The 20,383-nt window shown below is 35.0% G+C and overlaps 1 protein-coding gene across 1 annotated transcript in view; it reads right to left on the bottom strand.

Annotated features, from left to right (window-relative positions):
- The window catches only part of LOC118746479 (protein still life, isoforms C/SIF type 2-like), a 375,070-nt gene that overhangs the window by 239,761 nt on the left and 114,926 nt on the right, over positions 1-20,383 (bottom strand). The window contains exon 5 of the mRNA XM_036480328.1: positions 17,916-18,047. Coding sequence (XP_036336221.1) covers positions 17,916-18,047 — 132 coding nt within the window. The remainder of the gene's footprint in view (positions 1-17,915; positions 18,048-20,383) is intronic.

Raw genomic sequence — 20,383 nt, 5'->3', positions numbered from 1 at the left:
AAGATCGACCTATCTCGGCAGCCAGTACAACAATGCTCTTTCTCAGAAAACTTTTCAAAAACTTCTTACTTTAGAATTCGAGTGAAAAACGCCCTATCTTAGAATTTAATTGAAGAACGCCCAATTCAGCTGCCGATTCAAAAACACCAAAAACGCCCTATCTCAGCTTATTTTCAATGTATTTTCGTTTGAAATAGGGCGTTTTTGAACCGAATTCTGAGATAGGGCGTTATTTAAAATTCTGAAATAGGGCGTTTTTCAATCAAATTCTGAAGCAGGGCATTCTTGAAAAGTTTTATGAGCATTTTTGAACTGGCTGCCGAGATAGGTCGATCTTCCTCTCAGCCATCGATATGCTAGCGGCCGAATCTGATCTTGGGATAAACTAGTTTTGCCAAGGCAGGCATGACAAAACTAGGTCATGCGACCACAGTTTTTTTGTGCAGAACACTTTTCCGCGTAGGCGGCGTTCGACCGCGCTTAAAAAAATAACCTCCAACAGTATTGTTGATAGCGTTTTAAGACTTTTTTGTTCAGCCTTGTTTTATGCCATAAGGTTTTTTTTTATAAAGAATGAAAATGGCCAAAGTGTTGCCTGTAGAACTTTTTATGCATCTTAGTAGTAGTTTATATAAATTGAAAAAGCATGCAGGCTAAGGCAACGAGCGGGAGCGAGACACCTGTCAGGTTACCCAACCTTCTATTATTGAATTATGGTGTTGATCTATGAGTACTATTTTTAACTGAGATGACTAACCTTTTAAAATTGATTCGAAATTAGTTCAAGAAAACTCTACTTAAAAGGCAGTACAAAATATTACAAAGAAATACATTTGACTGTACTGCGAAGTACGAACAACAACGGCTCAAAAACAAGTTTATCCAGAATGTATATATGTATGTATGTATGGTCACATAACTCATACCCATTGTGTACCTTTCATGAATATGAAACGGCATTGTAACTTAAGTTCGATATTTTCAATAGAGAGAAGGAGATGAGGTAGACCCATATAAATGTCTACCAAAATGATCAGAGCTGTGTCCAGTTTTACTTTAAAACCCCTTCATTTGGGCGACTAAAATAATCATTCAAAGCCTTCTGAGAAAATCGTCAAGATCGATGCAACAGAAGCTCTCCTATACCACTGATTGGTGAGATACAAATTTTTACGAGATAACTCCTTTATGTAGACAGCTAAAACCATTAAATTGTGTGAGAAATTTACATATTGACCATTGTGCTTTGAAAATTATGTCGATGGGTGCTTTAGTAGGAATATCTTCCATACCACTGATGGTTCAGATATGAGTTTTTTATATAGAGCTATGTATGTATGTCTATCTACCAAACAACTAATGGAAAAGCGCTGTCCTTGCCTGTGTACATCTATTTTTGCGATAGCATTTTAAAAACTGTTTCGAAAAATGTGTAAACCTAACTAACAAATATATGTAGCTGATGTAATGCCAATGAATTTGTAATGATGCATTCTCTGAAAGATTATCTGCAAATAAAATGAAAAACAAACGTTTCTCTGCATTTATCATGCTCAATGATCTCATCAAGAGCACCAAAAAATTATTCGCACAATTTATTTATTTTGATTTTCATTATCATTGCTTCCATTGCAGTTTTACCTCTGGCAGTTGTTTTCAACAGCAAAGTAACCGAAAAAAACAGAAAAATGCAAAAAAAAATATATGTTGGAGTAAAGTTTCTGCCGTGAAAGTTTGTCCGTGTCCGCTCATAGTTGCACTTTTCCGCCGGAAAATTGTGTGGTCATGAACTATGCCGCTCATTGCTTTCATAACTTTTCACAATTCGTGTTTTTTTTTTTACTTTTTTTCGAACGTTAAAAAGTCTGGCAACCAATGAAAAATTCGATGGCGTTAGCGTTGGCGTCACACAGTTGCTGGTTTTGCAGCCGGTATGCTTGTTGTTTTCATTGTATTGTTACTGCAGCCGGCGCTGTTTGATTTTGTTGCTGCAGCTGGCTGATGTCGCCACAAAGGGTAAAATAAGCGTAAAATGCTTTAATTAGCCGCTGACTTTCGCATTTCATGAATTCGTTTTATTTTTTTAAATTTTTTTTTACCTTTGGCTGCTACTGTTTTTGGTTTGTTTATGTTTTGAACTTTTTTCCAAAGCTGTGGCATGAACGAAATTTTTAATTACCACTCGAAAGGAAGTCGCGAAGCCAGGCTGAAAGTTGAAAGAAATTTTCTAACTAAAAAAGAAAAGAAAATTCCACGAAAATGCATTGCGTTAGTTAGAATTGAAAACGAGTACTCCAACAACGTCAACAGTAGGAACTAAATTTGGCCGAAGCTTGTAGGTTTTTTTGCAATTAACTTTGCAAAGAATATTTACATATAATGGAAAAAAGTTAAATGTAGCACTCAGTGCTGTGCTTTGACACAGTTTGCCCTCTTTAACGTTATCGGTGTTCGTGCAATTCATTTTCACTTTTGATGCACAATTGTATTGCTTTTTAGTTATCATAGTCATCATACTTCTTCAGTTTCTTTAGTTTACTTATTTGAGTATTTAATTGCATTTTGTTTTTCGATTGCTTTGCAAACAAATAAGAAACTGGAAGTTGGTTGGAGCAAACATTTGGCAGAAGTCGGTTTTGAAAACATAATAATTAGTTAAATTTAAGTAAAACAATAGCCACTTTGATAAAGTACACAACTTGTTTGTTTTTCTGCAAACTGTGACTTGGTTTTAAGAAAAGGAAAGAAATAGTGTAAGTATTTTTTAATTAATTATTTTTTTTTTAATTTAAGTATAAAGTAATCTGCAATTCGGCATTTCGATAAAGTTATGCTTAATTTACTAATGTATGAGCTTATGAAATATAAGAAAAAAATTCCAACTTAATTTTACATTGGAAAATTCTGAGTTGTTTCTTCTATCACGGCCGGGACACTGTTTTTAGAGCAGATATATTTTACGAAAAGTCTTAGAATTTACTTGATATTTCTATCTAAATTAGCTATTTTTATATAAAGAAAAGAACCAGCAATTCTAACAAAGTAAAAAGCGTAATTTATTTATTACTAAAAAATCCAAAAATCTCTTGTCACGGCTGGGACAACTTTGTGACGGGTGGGAGATGTATGATTTTTTCCATGAATAGGAGACAATAGTTATATCAAACGAAAGCTAATACATAGTCCCTATTAGGGTGATTGACTCGGTTTTTCCAAAACGTTCCTACCGTTTTTTTTTTGGATATCTATAGATCGCTTTTTAAAAATCGCGATTTTTCCAATACAGAAAAGACCGATTTTTTATGCTCTTCGAAGTTTTCAAACATTTTTCCAGTTTAAGGGAACCCCTAAATGGAGAGATCTGCACTTTTAATCTAGCGCCGAAGAAGCCTTTTGTCCGAAAAAATCCAGTAAAGTACCTTTTAAAAATAGTTTAAATAAGACCAAACACGTATTTTTCATTGATTTTTATTTGTTTTACTTTTGGTCAAAAAAAAAACGTTGAACTTGTTTTGCTTTGCTCTTTTCTAAATACCAGCTATCTTTAATGTTAAGACCTTTATTGTAATTTTTGGTCATGACTTTATACCAACATAAGCATTTTCACTGTATGAAAACTATGTAAAGTAAGGCCGGTCTATCCAGTTTTTTCTTAATTTCAAAATATTGAACCGTTTTTTTTTAATTGCAATTTTTCGATTAACCGGTTTTCGAAAAAAGACGATTTTTGAATACCCTAATCCCTATATTACTGTATTAAACGTATGTAATTTTATATGAATTTTCCCAATCGGTCAGAAAAATCAGCAGAAAAAGAACAGATAGACACATTAAAAAGTATACAAAACTGATGAGAATGTTGAGCTCAGTCGATTAAGCCTATCTGTCTGTCTACGTTAACCCAGCAGAAAGTCTGCAATTGCTTGTTGTGTGAACATTTCTGGTCTTGTTCAAGGTTATTTCAGGATAATTTCGGAACTACTTCACAACTAGTTTAGGACAATTTCGGGATAATTATGGGACTGGTTGGTTGGTTGGTTTAAGTGGATTGTCACCCTGGTGATAAGCAATTAACAAGTTTGCCATTTTGATTCCACAACTCGTGCAACCTACAGGCATTTGGCGGCTTTAATGAATTTCAGTACGTCATACAAAGAGACACAGCTGCACTCGGAAATATTCTGAAGGAATGGTTGGCCGAGTGTCTTCAGTCTCATCTTTGCGAGCGCTGGCCAATCGCACAGGAAGTGCACAACTATCTCTTTCGAGCCCCGGTTCATCGCAACTGCGAAGAACGTATTGAAGGGCAGTCGTATCCTTTCGGCATGCACCCCAACGGGCCAGTGCCCTGCGCAAACTGCGCTAAATTTGTAGGCATCTTCTTTTCTCATTCCTAAGAGAGTTTTGGTTTTAAGTCGGTCGTAGGACACCCAGAGCTGTGGGGTAATCCTGTAAGATCCTGTGCAGTTCCACCTCTGTTTGGCCTTGGAGTGATACATTTTGGTAATTTTTGTGTTAATCTCCCTGAGCAAGGCGCCCATGACCACCGCGTGGGACGCATTCAGTGCGGAGCCGCTCTTTGCTAGTTCGTCCGCTGCCTCGTTTTCGTAAATTTCCCTATGTCCCGGGACCCATATTAAGGTAATTTCGTATTGATTAGGAAGGATAGGACAGCTTTCTTCTACAGTCATCTACTAGCTGAACTCTAACAGAGCTAGAAGAGAGCGCCTGAATGGCCGCCTATGTAGCTATCCGATAAGATTATAGGACTACTTCAGGATAATCTCGAGCCTAGTTCAGGACTATTAAAGAACCATTTTGGGACTACTTCGGGACCATTTCAAGACTTGTTCGAATTCCGGAGAAGTTCGAGACCTGTTGACGACTATTTTAGCACTATTTCGGGACTAATTCTACATAATTTGAGCCTAGTTCAGGACTATTTCCGGACTTGTTCAGGACCATTTCGGTACTAGTTCAGGACTTGTAATAGACCATTTCGAGACCATTTCAAGACTTGTTGTAGATCATTTCGGGATAAGTTTACGACTTCTTTAGAACCAATTCAGGACTAATTCAAGACAACTTTGGAGCTAGTTCGAGACCAATTTGGGGTAGTTCCAAAGGTATTCCCGAAACTGAGTGTAAATTATATTAATTTGAACTAAAATGGAGTTTTGTTTAAAATGTTTGTACGCTCAGGTTGAACGACTTTGGATAATATTTAAGTATTATGATTATAAAGCGAAGGCTATTTTGGGTAAATCGCATTAAGAATACATAGTCTGCATAGTGGTATTATGGTGACAGGAATAGAATAAACCCCAGTGTAGATAGTAGTCATTCAAATATTTTCTCAAAACGCATTTCTTTTTTTTTAATACAACGCTAGTGGCGCGGCTAGCAATTCTCTTACACTCAGCTGTCCTTTTACCGCCCATGGTCCTTATCATTCATAGCAAGGTATAGCAAATAAGTATGCTTGTACGCACATGAGGCTCATAGAAGTTCAAAACGCCATCGTTCACTGCTGCCCTTTGTGTGTGTGTGTGCCTTTTTTTGCTAGCACTACAATGGGTAGCTCAAATTGAATTTTGATAGTACGGACAGTCATACGAGAAGGCTGCTATACCCGTACTCCATGTGGACATACACATTCATGCACATGTACATATGTTTATGTGGAGCCATACAAGCATACATATGTACACACACACTGTCATGAAATGGAGACCAATGACGTGGACTCAACAACGCACAAAATTCGAAGTGAGGAAATGGATGCCTCGACACAGGGCGGATGAGTAATCAGAAAAGTTCCAACGGAAGAGGAAGCAGTAAAGTGGCAAAGAATAAAGTGATTTTAGAAGTGACAGGAAGTATATAAATTCGTACATTTTGTTGAATTAGTTACTTAGTTACTGTTTAGATTTGCGTGATTGTGGATGTATTTCAGCGGCAATGCGGTCAGGTTGTGAGTTTTAAAAAAATAAATTCTACAGAGATGGCCACGTCCTGTGTACATATGTACCCGTTTGTACGCATATACATTAAATAGACACAAATATATACAAAACTGTACCGTTAGTACCGTTAGTACATAAATATCTCATTACACATAATAACTGTCCACATCCGCTGCATTGTTAGGCAGTGTGAGATTCTATTTTCTGACTCAACAAACGCGCATGCATATATACATTAGGGCGGTCCTTAAATGTAGGAAGTAATTTTTTAACTCACATTTCCTAAGCCTCAACTCCTACGTCGATGCTACTATAGTCGAAGATATCACGTATACATACATTTTGGCCCCGATTGGAGGCGGTTAAGGCGTGTTGCACAGGGGTCAAAGTTCAGATTACCCAATGGTAGTATCGATTTTTGGTATTACAAAAAAAAAATTAATTTAATTTTTTGAGTCTCTATAGAGGAATCTGAACTTTGCCCCTGTGCGACACGCCTTAACGCTCTCCAGTCGGGACAAAAATTTGTATGTGATATCTGTGACCACGGTATTACAGATTGATTGGGTGAGACTGAAAAATCGTTCATTTGATTTTAAGGACCACCCTAATACACCTACAAACATTCATATAAACGCAGTTATTTGGCAAAGTTTGTGGTGATAAATGTTTGTAAATGTCACGTTGGATGACAAGTGCATAAATTTGGGTTCATATCCATATATAAGTAGTATGTGTATAAGAATAAAGTGAATGTCCGTGGGTAGATGCAGATGTCCTTTACAGGCTTCACAACTAGATAATGAGCAGATTAAGCTTGCATTCATAGCACAGGTTTACGTTCTTCTGTTCTTATCGCGAAAAAACCAGTAGGAGGAGCAGAAATGGCCAATGTTTTACAAAAATTATAGCTGTTGGCTGATTTGATTCTAATTAAAATTTCACATTGGCAATGTGAAAATATGTTGATACAAAAATATTTATTCAGAACCCAAGACTCTTCAGGCAAATTAGATTCACATTCAGAACAAACTCTCCATCGGTCACTGCAAAGAATTATCGCTAAACAAACAGCCGCTACGTGCGTGCAATACCTGCTGATGACCTAAATATATTTCCTAAGATTTGATGGCAAGTTAACGCAATAAATTTAATAAGAAGATACTGGCTTTAACAAAGTGTCGAATACCACACTTTTTCCTAATGACAATAGCATTTTTTACAAGAGTTTCTATGCTCTCCTGCTAAGTACCGATTTTCAAATTTTATAGTTTGACTTGGTAGCGACAATATGAGTACTGTAATTTGAATAGAATGGAATTGTCGGTGGCCGCGAAACCCCAAAATAAAAGTAAAATTATTCTAAGGCAGTACTGCCGTTTGAACTTAAGGCGTAGAAATAGGATTTAGAGGAAGATAATATATAGGTGGGATGAGAATTCCTTGTTTTTCTGCAAACTTACCAAACAACTTTATGAAGCACTTTGTTGAGGGTAAGAGTAGATAAGTACATTCTCAATACATCGGAAACAAAAATTTACCATCTAAGTCTGTCGAAGGCCGGACAGCTCCAGCGAAAATGTTCTGTACTATCCTCATCTTCCAAACAAGATGTAAACAGTGGATTGTCGATGATGCCTATGATGACCATATGTCGTTCTCATAGATTGTGCCCCATAATCAGTCCTATCAGTTCTCGTAGATCACTCCTTTTTCTGAATTAGGAATTCTGCCACCACACTTAAGGCTTTTTCAGGAAACTATTGGTTGTTTTGCAGGTGTCAATACCAGACCAACGGCTCCCGCTATTATTGGCAATAAAATGGTAGGGGGTCCAATTGGACTCTCCAAATAACCGCAATTCGCCAACTCAACAGCCAGCTTGTTGCCTCGAATACCGTAGTGCCCAGGCACCAGCAGGAGTTCAAGCTCATTTCACCTTGTAACGGAGTTCAGCCTCAACTTACATTTCTGGACTATCTTTGATTGGCTATCATTGCAGAGCTTCTTAAGAGAGTGCCTGGATATCTTGACTGTTCCCTTGTAGGAAACCTAACGACGTACTTTCTTCCAAAGAAGACTCCAGGTATCAGTTAATCATTAGGTGCCAAAAACAAAGGCTATTACTTCGACAACCTTCTAAACAACTCTCTGTGCCCGGAGCCCCGATCTTCGTGTCACAATCCAAAGGAGTGTTGTCTACAAATCCATTTCATTGACTCCTTTTGGATTGCTAAATACAGAGGCGGCAATTTTAGCAAAGCATAAAGAGCCATACCTAACATTGTATTGATGGCCTATTTGTGGCCTGGTTAACACGGAAACCGATGTTTTGACCATGGTTCTGCCCCACCATACTACAGTAGAGTATGTGGCGATTTTTCTGACTATAACTATGTATACCCAGAATACCATAGCCGTTCTCAGACCCCAGTTCTTACTAAAGATTATCCGACACTGTCCGAAAACTTTCATCGCTCGATTTAGCATTAGTTCGACGTGAGTTTTCCATGTCAGCATCGTATGTAGAGGTACACTTAATATTTCACATCCACCCAGTTCTGTCTGTAGATGCGTAAATAATATGGAAATTTCGTTTTCAAAATCCGAATTGGTACAGCTAAACCTAAGATTTCACAAATGAGTTAAAATTGTCCAAAATATAAAAAATTGTAATCAGCAACAAATAGCAAAGTTTGATATTTGTTCCTAATCAAAATGATCTGCCTTCGCGGTCTGTAAAATGGTTACAGCCCACGAATTTAGATACACACAACTGGAGGTAGAACCAAGGCCTCCAACTCTTTAGACTACAAGCGAGGAAACTTTGTTTTTGTTATAGATACAAGTGTAACACGCATACAGTGAAGTAAGCATAAATGTATAAAAACACCCACACATTGCGAAATGTAATCATACACTTACGGTACGTATGTACATACATATGTTCAAGTATGTACAGACATTGTAATTACATATGTATGTAAAAGTAAGTTTGTGCATTAATAGTCGTCGGGTATTGTTAACAATGAAATATGGGTCGAGTGTCATATTAAAACGCAACTGTGGCAAGTGAGCCAACAGGGATTGAGGAATCTCAGCAAATGTACTTGTATGACAACAACTGAAATGGGATGGCGTTGCTTCATGTGGAGTAAAAAGCGGGATTACTTACATACATATGTGCGTGTGCGCAATAGATGAATGCGTTGAAGTCAGCGGTTGTCAGCTGAAGAAAAAAAAAATCAAGTAAAAAATGCTTCGTTTTCTTTAGTGTAAATTTTTAAAAGAGTTGTGAATTCATACATACCCAGCCAGCAAAAAACCGTAAATTTTGCCGACAGTGCAGTTTAGTTCAATTTTCTGTATCCGAAAACGAATAGAAAAACTCCTACAGCTATCATCAATTTTCGTATCCGGAAAACGTTCGAAACGTTCGAAAAAGATGATGTCCTTTGAAAGCAATAATTGTATTTTACTTGCTCAAGCTTAACATTTGAAAGCATGCATGCTAGGCATGAGTAACTCTGCGCTGCGAGGCGCAATTGCATTAACACCGTAGCCGGAGTTGCCGCGCCAACACCAATATATGAAAAGCGCTAGCGCCATTAACACCAAAAATACATGAGACACACAATTCCCCTGCATTCTTTGAAAAATTGTACGCACTTTTGCTTTTGAACGAAAAATTCAATCAGACAAATTTTAGAAAAAACAGCCGAAAACGTATTCGTTTCACATACTTTTGTCTGTACATATATACGTTTCTGCCGCACACTTTAGTGGGAAAACGGATCGTCAAAGTATCCGGAAATAGAATCAGTCTTTTTTTGTCCTTTTCCGGATCGGTTTTCGAATTTTTCGCTGGCTGGGTATAAACATATGTACATACATATATGCACATGTGTGCGTTTGAAGTTGTATGCATTTAAGTTTAAATCTTATTTGTGAACATGTTTAAAAAAACAAATTGAATTTTGCTGCCGACAAGCATACATATTTGTAAGCATACTTTTCGAATTGAATGCACGCAGATGAAAATATGAATAATATTAAAATAAAATTAAAATAATATGAAAGCTTTCAGTACATCAACTTTAAGAATCCCAATAACAAATATCAAATTTAGATATGTTAACATCAAAAACATTGACTTTTCCTCTTGATAATCCAAAATTTCTTGGAAGCATTTAAATTGCGGTTTATTTTCAGTCGATTAAACTATTGTTGAATCTTCAGATAAACAATGCGTTTCCGCTTCATTTCTACATGCATACATACATACATTGTATTGTATCTATAATTCTTAATCCTTAGTACGTGCATTTACTCGTATGAGCATACAATGTTTATAATTTTACACAAATTTATAAATTCCAAGAACGCTATCTTTGATTAAAATATGTATTTGAATATGACTTAATATTTAAAGCCTATGATCAAATTAAGGCTGACATTCTTCTGCTATTGTCGGATGCATTTCCATTTTCTTTTCGTAAGATTTTTAATTAAATGAAACGGATATTTGAGGGAGCTGATACCACAAATTTTTAAACTTTGTTCTGATTGCTTTAAATTGGTATCGTGTGATACACATATTTCTGCAAAATGAATTACAGCATTAAATTTTGACATTATCACAAATAATTTTAAAAGTCGTCAATTGAATTAATTAATGTGTTTAACATTTAATAATAACACGAACATTCTTAGGAGAAATAAATATTTTTTGAAACCGAATATCTAAAATATTTACAAAAAAAAAGGTCTTGTAAATTGTGGGTCGCTGAAACCGAATTCGGAGTTGCTCTATCACATTAAGTGCCGCACAGTGTTTTATTGTTTGAAAAAAAGGAGAACAAATGCAATATCTCAATCTTTAAATATAGACGATCGTAAATAATTTTTTTTTAGCCTGAAACCAGTCTATAATGTGCTTTTTAAATAGTTTTAAATGCACACTTTTGTTGTCCGTGTGTCAAGAAATTTATTTCTATGGTTACAAAAACAAAAAAAACGCAATTTTTTTTCGAAGTTCATTGCAGGCTGTTTCTATGCCAGTGCCCTGCGTTTAAAGAGTACTCCCTAAGGACCAAGGAGTACTCCAAAATTAACCACAATCCATATAAAAAATATGGTCCAATTAACATTGCGATGTCCTAGGGCAGGACCATATACTCTGCATTACATCTGAGTAGCACAAAACTTCTCCAACATGTTAACAATGGCATTGTTGTTATATTTTTTCGTTTGTACAAGCTTTTGTTCTTCGCCTCTCAGATGCTTTTTCGAAATTAATAAAAACCAAAAACAAGGATACTATTTTTCTTGAATTCTACAGCTAAAAAGATTTAAAGTACCGTTTCATTTATTTCGCTTTCTCTTCTCGTTCTCGAGACATTCGTCTAGCACGTAATGTTCTACGTTGAAGTGGCATTTAACCAGAAAATTATGATTTCTCATAGATCGCTCAGGGATTGATTTTAATGTCAACCTTGCGCGCTGTAGAATTTAAAGCAACTAGAAAACGATGAATGGAAACTTTTGGTGCACGCGTTATTCCTGGAAATAGGGTCAGTCGATTGGCCGGCGAGATTGTGCCGTTTAATGCCTCCGGATTAAGCACTTTCCATGGGCCTGCGTTGGACGCCATGAAAGACAACATATGGCTTCCATTTCTTGAAAAACCAAAGCAAAGGCTTATAATTACCTCTATCTATTAAAATTTAAAATTGTATGTCCTTTTGAAACAATATTTTATAATGTAACTCATTTTCCTTGCATATTTGTTATTTTCTTGCTGTTTTTTTTTTAATACATTGCATGCCAAGCCATTTTTGGTAAAGTTTCAAAACGTGCAGAAAAAACTCGTAGATATATACTATTTGGATTTTTGACAATCAAAAGCATGTGAACACGTTGAGGCAACGTCATTCAAATATAAATGACACTTGCCTTTTCGTGTAGGCCACGTCCTTCATATGTGTATGACAGATATATTTAACTATAATGTAATGTAATTCAAAAATTTATGACCCTAAAAATAAACTTAAATAGAAGTTTTAGAGTCCAACAGCTGTTGATTTTAGGATAATACTTGTTTTTGGGAAATCTGAAAAAATATTACTGCTATCGAGGAATAAAAGTTATGGCAACACTTTTAAAGTTTTCTAATGAGTTTTATTTCTGTAACAAGAACTCAAATAATTATGATAAAAAAACTTTATAGTACGATTTTAAAAACCTTTAATTTATTAAAAAATCTTAGTTTAGGCGTCATGCGTCAACGCGATATAGTTTGAATGACATGGCCTATAACGTAAAAATTTATGGGAGTTTCGATGCCTGGCCACTGAACGTCTTGCCGCTTCAATTTCTGCTGGAAAATTACCGAAATGCATTTCATATATTCTTGTGTTTATAAATCAGTTATTAAATCACTAGAAAGATTTTCAAAATTTTCTTCAAACTTGCTTGGCCTACAGGTACTATTTGAGTGTCATTCACTGGTAGCATGTAACCGTCATTCAAATTTGAATGACGCGGCACGCAATGTGTTAACAAATAAAAACATATCGAATTAGTAGCATACTCGTAACAGTAGGGAAGCAAATGGTGAGAGGATTTCATCACGTCATCTTCAATACTACGGGAAGTATCTTTAATGAGAGCTTTGGATTTTTTTTTTAGTTTTAGATCTTTAGACAGCCTCCGGAAAACTTGTGAACACAAGAACGTAGATAGAGGCCGTGCACTCCTAGTCCTTTACATATCGTCTATAAAGAGTGAGGATTTTTTTTTACAAGTCTGAGTAATTAATTTCCGGCCAGAGCAATTTAAAGTAAAGATGTCTATGTATATGTGCATGCCCACATCAATAAATGTGACAAGCAGTAAATCGATGAGCAAATAAAAGGTATGGACTGTAAAGAGCAGCAAAAAAAATTATCAATTCACACATGCAAGAATTTTCAATTTTTTTTCTCCCTTCAACTATTTCACGCGATATTGTCATAAATGAAGAATAGAGCTGAGGTCAAGCGGTTAAGTTTGAAGGAAATTCGAAATAAGTAGAAATGCAAATGAAGCTGAATTGCCAAAATTTTAAAGTAAACCAAAACTCTGAGAGTAGGAGCGGGCAAAACATAAAATAGGAAGCAAAGTGAACACATGCAGGCGTGAATTTACGCACGTATGTACATATGAGCGTGTGTGTATATAGGCATACACGAGCATGTATACATACGTAGACATATATTTACATATATATATATAACAATATTGTTTCCAATGCGAATGAATTTCGTATAGGAAATATTCATGTGAACAACAGAGTGATGTGAGAATCTCAACTGATTGGGTCACTGGAGAACCGATTGCAATACTTATAAATTATACATAGAGAGATTTGTTTGTTGGCCGGAAGGACAATACGAATATATATATATATATATGTTCATATGTACGTATGCATCCTGTGACCACATGCCTGCATATGAAACTGAAGCAAGTGAGCGCAACTCAAGTGGAATGGCACAGAGTTCGAGTGCAAGCAATATTCTACATCCAGTTCCACAATGCGAAAAGGCATAAATATACTTGTATACATACATATGTATGTATGTATGTATGCTTGTATGGCTTTTTGTTTTGTACCCAATTGTGTGTAGGTTAGTAATTGCGATTTGTGATTTGTTTTCTTAGTAGAAAATTTACGTATCCAATGGGTCTTTCTTTAGGAGAAAACACACACACCTACAAACACCCGCAAATGCGTTTACAAATACTATTCCTTGTTGTACATACAAATGTAATTTTAAAACACATTCGGCGCATAACCCTGAAAGGGGAATAATTTGTAGCACATTTTGGGGCTTAAGAAGAAAAATGCCAGCGGCACATAGTGGGTTAGAGGACTGAAAAAATTGCCAAAAACCAATGTAATTTAAAAGTTTAAAATAATAAACTTATTTAATCTGGATACTTTGAGGTATACAAAAACAAAATATTATGACATTTTAAACACTTTTTTATGTTCATAACAAATTCAGAATTCATAAAATCTGAAAAAGCGTTTGTAAGCCTTAATTATAAATTTTGTGTATCAATTTATTAATAAATTCTAAAACTACAGATCTAGCTCTTGAATTTGTTTAAATTATCAATAATTTTTAGAAAAAGTACTATAACAAAAAAGGTTGACAATTATTTTTTGTTTTAAAAACATTTGAGTTGATAAAAATAACATATTTAAGTTAAGTACACTGTTCCGATTGTCGCCACTGCTAGCTACAGCTGTTAAAAAAAAAAAAACAAATATAATGCACTCTTGTATAACTAAAGATATCTACATACATTAATAAAAATCGGCGGATATTTTCAGCTTTTTGTAATTAATTGTTAAATTTCGAAAAAACGCGTGTGCGGCTATGAATTTGTACGATACACGGCGTATGAGTAACCTTCCTTTCTGGTTATATTTCATGCAAATAAATAGGGCTAGGAATCTCATATAAACCGTGAGATTTCCTTTAAAATGCCATTCAAACGCAAGTGCATATTTTTCTAAAAAGTCCTGTTTTTACTTAATTATTGCGAATAGTTTCTGTATATTTTACAATACATAAATGCATGTTGTTTTTGCACAGTTTTGCTTTGTTTGATTTACAACCATTTATGTATTTTTGACAAAAAAAATTATCTATAAATTTTTCCAAAAATTTCATCGAACCACTCCACTCTATTAGACCGTCAATATTTCTATTTAAACAAGATTGTAACAAAGTTGAAGATTGCACAGGAATTAATAAGCCTGAAAATGAAGAAATTAGTTGTTAAGTTGTTGATTTTTTTCGTTAATTAAATAAAAAAAAATAGTAAAAAATAAAAATAAAAATAACAAAAAATATATAAATAAGTGGAGTGTTTTATTCCTGTAGGCTCCTTGTGGTAGGCCCTGGTTACTGTAAGTGAGGCAGGCCAATAAAAGGTTAAATTTTGAAAAAATTCTTAAAATCCATGTATGTATCAATTTTTGGGCAAAATAAATTAATTCTTAAAACAGTTTGACATAAAAGCCCGCACTTAAAATTTTTCAATCAAATCCGTATTTTTATTTCTTTAAATAATATAAATTAAATAATAAAAACTATGTATAGCCTTAGTTGATAGATAGGCAACACTACTCGAAGGCATGTTTGTGTTGAAGCTTGTTCAAACACCTTTTCGTTTGAAACCCTTATTGTGATATTAAATAAGCATAAACTTTTTTAATAAACGTAATTGTAACTTTTTAAAAAGGTGGCAACCCCACTCCAAAATATTATTTTTAATTTCTTCAAACGGGGGTTTTTATTATAGAAATTGAAGTATGCTGTGGAGCCTTTGAATAATTATAAACTTTTCATATATCTGGCAAACCCTATTTTTGCAAAATTTTTTTTATAAAATTTCTACAGAAAATACCAAGTAGAAAGGGGAAAAATAGAACAAATCCCTTGAATTTTTAATACGTTTAAAGCAGTTAAAACTTCAAAAAATCCAAAATACGCGCCTTCTCGGATTGTTTATAACTCTTGGACAACTGGTACTTTTCGATATACCGGATTTTGTTATCTTGGATAATAAGTTATATCATAAAAATATTTTTTTCACGTTTAAATAGTCAAGCAACAATTTTTGCCTCTTTTTCAGTCTGCTGGCCCACCGTGCAGCAGCTCAAATCACATCGGGTCGGATAATGAAATAAATATGTAAATGATGATAAGTAACAATTTTGCGGACAGTAAAAACACACACACGCATGCATGTATATAAATATGTATACTTGCACACATGACTGTATGTAAGTACTACACTTGTGACTTGACATTTGTTGGCCAATTGGATTGTGCAGATGTGCAAAAGGCCCATAAAACCAGGAACATGTTTAGATTTCATTTGACCGCATGTTGAAAAAGTCAGCTCTGTAAGAATTGACTCGGCAGTGATTTAAAACAGAAGCGCAAAGAAATTTTTATTGCTGAATTGCTGGTTAAAGCAAGTTCATGAACGACGCGTCCAAAGCAGATGGTGGCCATAAACTTTAGCACAATTGCGAGTGCTATTACTTATGTTAAGAAAACATGCTCCGGGATATTTGATGCAGTAGCTTGCTCTAGGATTTTCAACACTTATAAGCATTTTTTCCCCTAACTCAGAAGCATTTTTTTTTTGATTAGTTAAGACATATAATGCAACTTAATTTTTTCATCTAATCACTTCCTACTCTGACTCATGATGGTGTGCTACTTTTAGCTCCGACAACGCTTCAGTTCACAATGCGCTTAAATGTTAAATGATTATGACAGCTCAGCGCAGTGTAGTGAATTGCGAACGTAAATGCATACATACAACTACTCATAAAGACTGGGCTATATTCAACCATTCTCAGCGAAGCGAACAAAGCTGCGAAAAGTACAATGACTTATGACTTAAGTAGCGGAGTAAGTATTAATGGCATATAAAGTAATAATGAAAAGAAGTACGAGCACTGCTGTCATGTGCTTTTTCGACGATTAAATGCATTTCATAGCAATGCATTAGTATGTATTTTTTGTTGCATAGCAGTAAAATTTTAGTTTAAAATCTTATTCGCACAAAAATATTTAGTTCGCTGGTTGGAAGGAAAGCGATGTGACACTTCGTCATGTACACGCAATGAGTCAATGGCACAAAGAAGTTAGAAGTGTGGTTTTAGTGTACTCTGACATAGCCAACTTAAAGTACGTTTTATATGTACTATTTAAAACGGTGTTCCAAATTTAAAATGAAGTGAATTTGATTTGAAATTTAAACAACTTGCTGTCAATAATTACGGATATTTGAAAAAAGTGAAGCCTGAAACTATACTATGGATTTATTTAATGTATGGCATTAACAATAACAACCACGCTGTCAAGTTTAAATAGCGGCGAATCAGCTGCACTTGCAGTAGGCAGTAGGTTGAATAAGAAAATGGATTAGCACCAAGAGTTTACGGGGTGTGCATAGCTCAGTGGTTAGCGCTTCTGACTTTGCACATCGATGATGCGGGTTCGAACCCTGCTGAAGTCTAGAAAAAAGCTCTCTGATGAGGAGATGTGGTGATCTCCGAAATAGCTGCTATAACTGCTAACGCTCAAACTTTATTGGTTTTCCATTTTTCCTTATAAACAAATCGTGGTACAAAGCTCTACAACACTATTGAAAAAAAAACTAAAATTTTATTTAAATACAGCGTGAATCAGAACTGCGCACAAATATTTGGCACACGTATTGCTTGGTCCAAAACATAACAAAAAATGTTTGGGGACATTTTTTCCCCGGGGCTTACTTACTCATATGCGGCCAGCTGAAAATAAATATATTGAAACATAGTTTCTTGGCTCATTTTTAGCTAATCAGGCCGATTCTGAACAGAAACTCCTTGGGAGTTTTCTATGTATTGAAACATAGTTTTTTGGATCATTTTGAGCTAATCAGGCCGATTCTGAACAGAAACTCCTTGGCAGTTTTCTACCTTTCCACTTTCCTCCTATCATAAATAAAAATTCCCTGAGGATTTTTTTTATTAAATGGTTATTTTTACTTTGAAGGCGTAATTGAGATACCAAGGACCACGGATCTGAATAGGTTCGCCTGATAGTATGATGGCCAAATATATTGGCTTACGAGCAAATACAAACTCTGGCTAACTCTAGCTCATCTTTGAATACTCCATCTGTTTGTGTGTAGGCAGTGTAGCTTACGCGCGGTACTTCAATTGAAAAAGTCACGAAATTTGTGTTCCATTGGGTTTCAAATAGGTTTAATTTTTTTTTTGAACAAAAAAGCGTTAAGTATGTATGTTCGACAATAACGCTAATTATAGTTAAGACTCAGCATATCCATTAACCGAACTAGATATACAAAGCTTTTCTTGGCACTTACCGATTCAATGGCTTTCTCCAAACGGAATATTTCTTCCTGCAAGAGATGTAGAGTTCCTGTTTTGCCGCGATGTCTTGCAAATGCTGCAGCACAGGCGCTATGAATGCTATTTACCCAGTTTTCCAATTCAACCTGAAATTAAAAATTACTTATGTGATTGTATTGCAAATACATATTACAGTTTTAGATTATTTTTGTTTTAGTGTGAGGGCTAGGCGAATTCATACAAGTGGTGTTCTTTCATCAGCTGTGAATGTTGTTTGATTGTAAGTGAGTGAAAAGCAACCGTATTTGTATCCTTTTTCCTCAGGAAAGAATAACTGAAATTTGGCAATAGCCCCCTAAACGCAAAAACATGAAATTTTTGTATTTGTAGAATCGATATCACCGTATATGATTTCGCCTTGTATTAGGGTTTATATTAAGTATTAAAAAATAATCACGACATCGGTGTCCAACAATATTTTTTAAATACTTTAGTATATGCCGCATTGCATTGTTTCGTGAACCTAAAATTATTGTGAATCCCTTTAAATATTTTTCATCAAATTTAAAATTGAAATGAAAAATTATGCGTCACAGAGGGAAGTATCTACAAAAATTCTAGAATTCGCTTTAAGACGTCTATGCTTTGTTTCGCTGTTGGGCTCAATATTAAAGTACAAGAAGCTGCTATATGAGCAAATATCACGAGTTGTTTTTTTGTAGTGTCACTCCCTACTCTCGCCAGAAAAAAAATGCTAAAGCATTCTTCTTGTATTTATTTCAAACAATGGAGTTCCAGACACAAGCACGATAATAAATAAATCAAGTATTTGAAAAATTTGAGCCATAAAACGTTTATTTAGGCGAAAAAGTACCGAAATTGTTCATTTTTTCATTGTCACTTGAAAATATCATATTATTTTTTTTACTAACTCTGGGAAGTTTTCAGTTAGAACGTTCATGTTGGAGGCAATGAAAATTGACATCATATGAAACATACCGGTGAAGTTTCAAGAGCGTGCCACCAAATTAATAAGAAATCGCAGCATGTAGAAAATTTGTCGCTGCTATTTTGTAATTTTTGATATTTAAGGATTTTTTCATTTTAAAAGTTTAAGTTACTTCCAAATGTTAACATTTAACGGTGAAAATGTTCTTACCAAAATGAACCAATCTATAGAAATAAAACTAGTGTACCATCAAAAGAAAAAAAAAACTATATTGATTATAAGATGATGATGACCAGTGAAACAAAATTCCATTTTACAATTCTTATTGATACACTCGAAACTCATTCCAAAATTATTATATGCATGAATAAATTAATATATATATGTATGTATATAAATATTCATCAAAAAGACTGTAGAAAATTATTTTACGCCAATATTTAATTATTTTTAAATTAAATGACTTTTAATTCAAGGAATGTGAGTAAGCTTACTGTAAGTTAGCTTACTGTGTATGGTGCTACGGGGCGTATACGTTGTATGCATATATACGGGTATATGAGCACGAGTTGTTATTTCTACCTTTGTTAGTATATATTTTTTAAGTTTTCATTTAAATACAATTTCGCGATGGAATCTTGTTACTTATGCAAAACTGAAGATAATCCGTTGTCTGAGATAAGTGTGCCACCATTTTCGACCAAAAGAAAACTTTTTATCGAAAAATTTAACAACTCGTAATATTTGCTCAGATACATAAATTTAGTTTCTTCACTTCTGGTTAATATTGCCAAGTAGCAATTAGTTAAATATTAAACCAACCCATGCTTGTAGTTTTTTGCAACATAAAACGACCACCGACTGGGGATATATTCTCGATAAAACTTTGCCTCCATCGCATGTGCACGAAAATCGCTTGCGGCATCAAAAATAAGTCACGCGAAATTACCAAAAGCAGTGTAAAAGACAAAAGTTGTGCAAACCTTTAGCGTGCAGCGTAGCGCACAATGGAAACGCCCCGGGCAATGCATATGAATTTTCACCTACATACACATGTACATAAGCAAGCTATATACTTAAACACACACGTATCACCATATAGAAAAGCACGTTTAATGCGTTGTAAAGTTGGGCAATTTTTTTTTTCGCCGAAGTGCGTTAAGCAAGGACATTTTAGAAGCTCTTAATAATGCACCAATGCTCAGCTGGGAACACGTTTCGCAGCACGAAGGAGTGTTTGTGCGTTGGCTGCTGGCTGACTGTAGGCGATGACCGCATTCATAATTAATACTTACAGCGCATGCATTCTGAAAAGCCTCCCCACTCGCTCGCCCAACGACACAGATGCACATGTGCACATAGAAGCAGAGTAGTGACTAACGTCTAATTGTGGCTAGCACCCTAATAAACAAACCTACATACATACATATGTACGCTTATAAGTGGTTTATAAACTCGTGCCCTCACATTTAGTTTTGACGTTTTGGAGTGCGCGTTGTACGGCTGGGTAGAGGACGAACGGCAAAAGGCCGT

The sequence above is a fragment of the Rhagoletis pomonella genome, unplaced genomic scaffold, assembly GCF_013731165.1.
Source record: "Rhagoletis pomonella isolate Grant_MI unplaced genomic scaffold, Rhpom_1.0 Rhpom_scaffold_00010, whole genome shotgun sequence".
NCBI lineage: Eukaryota > Metazoa > Arthropoda > Insecta > Diptera > Tephritidae > Rhagoletis > Rhagoletis pomonella.
The sequence above is the reverse complement of the archived record's forward strand: the minus strand, read 5'-3'. Positions and strand labels throughout refer to the sequence as shown.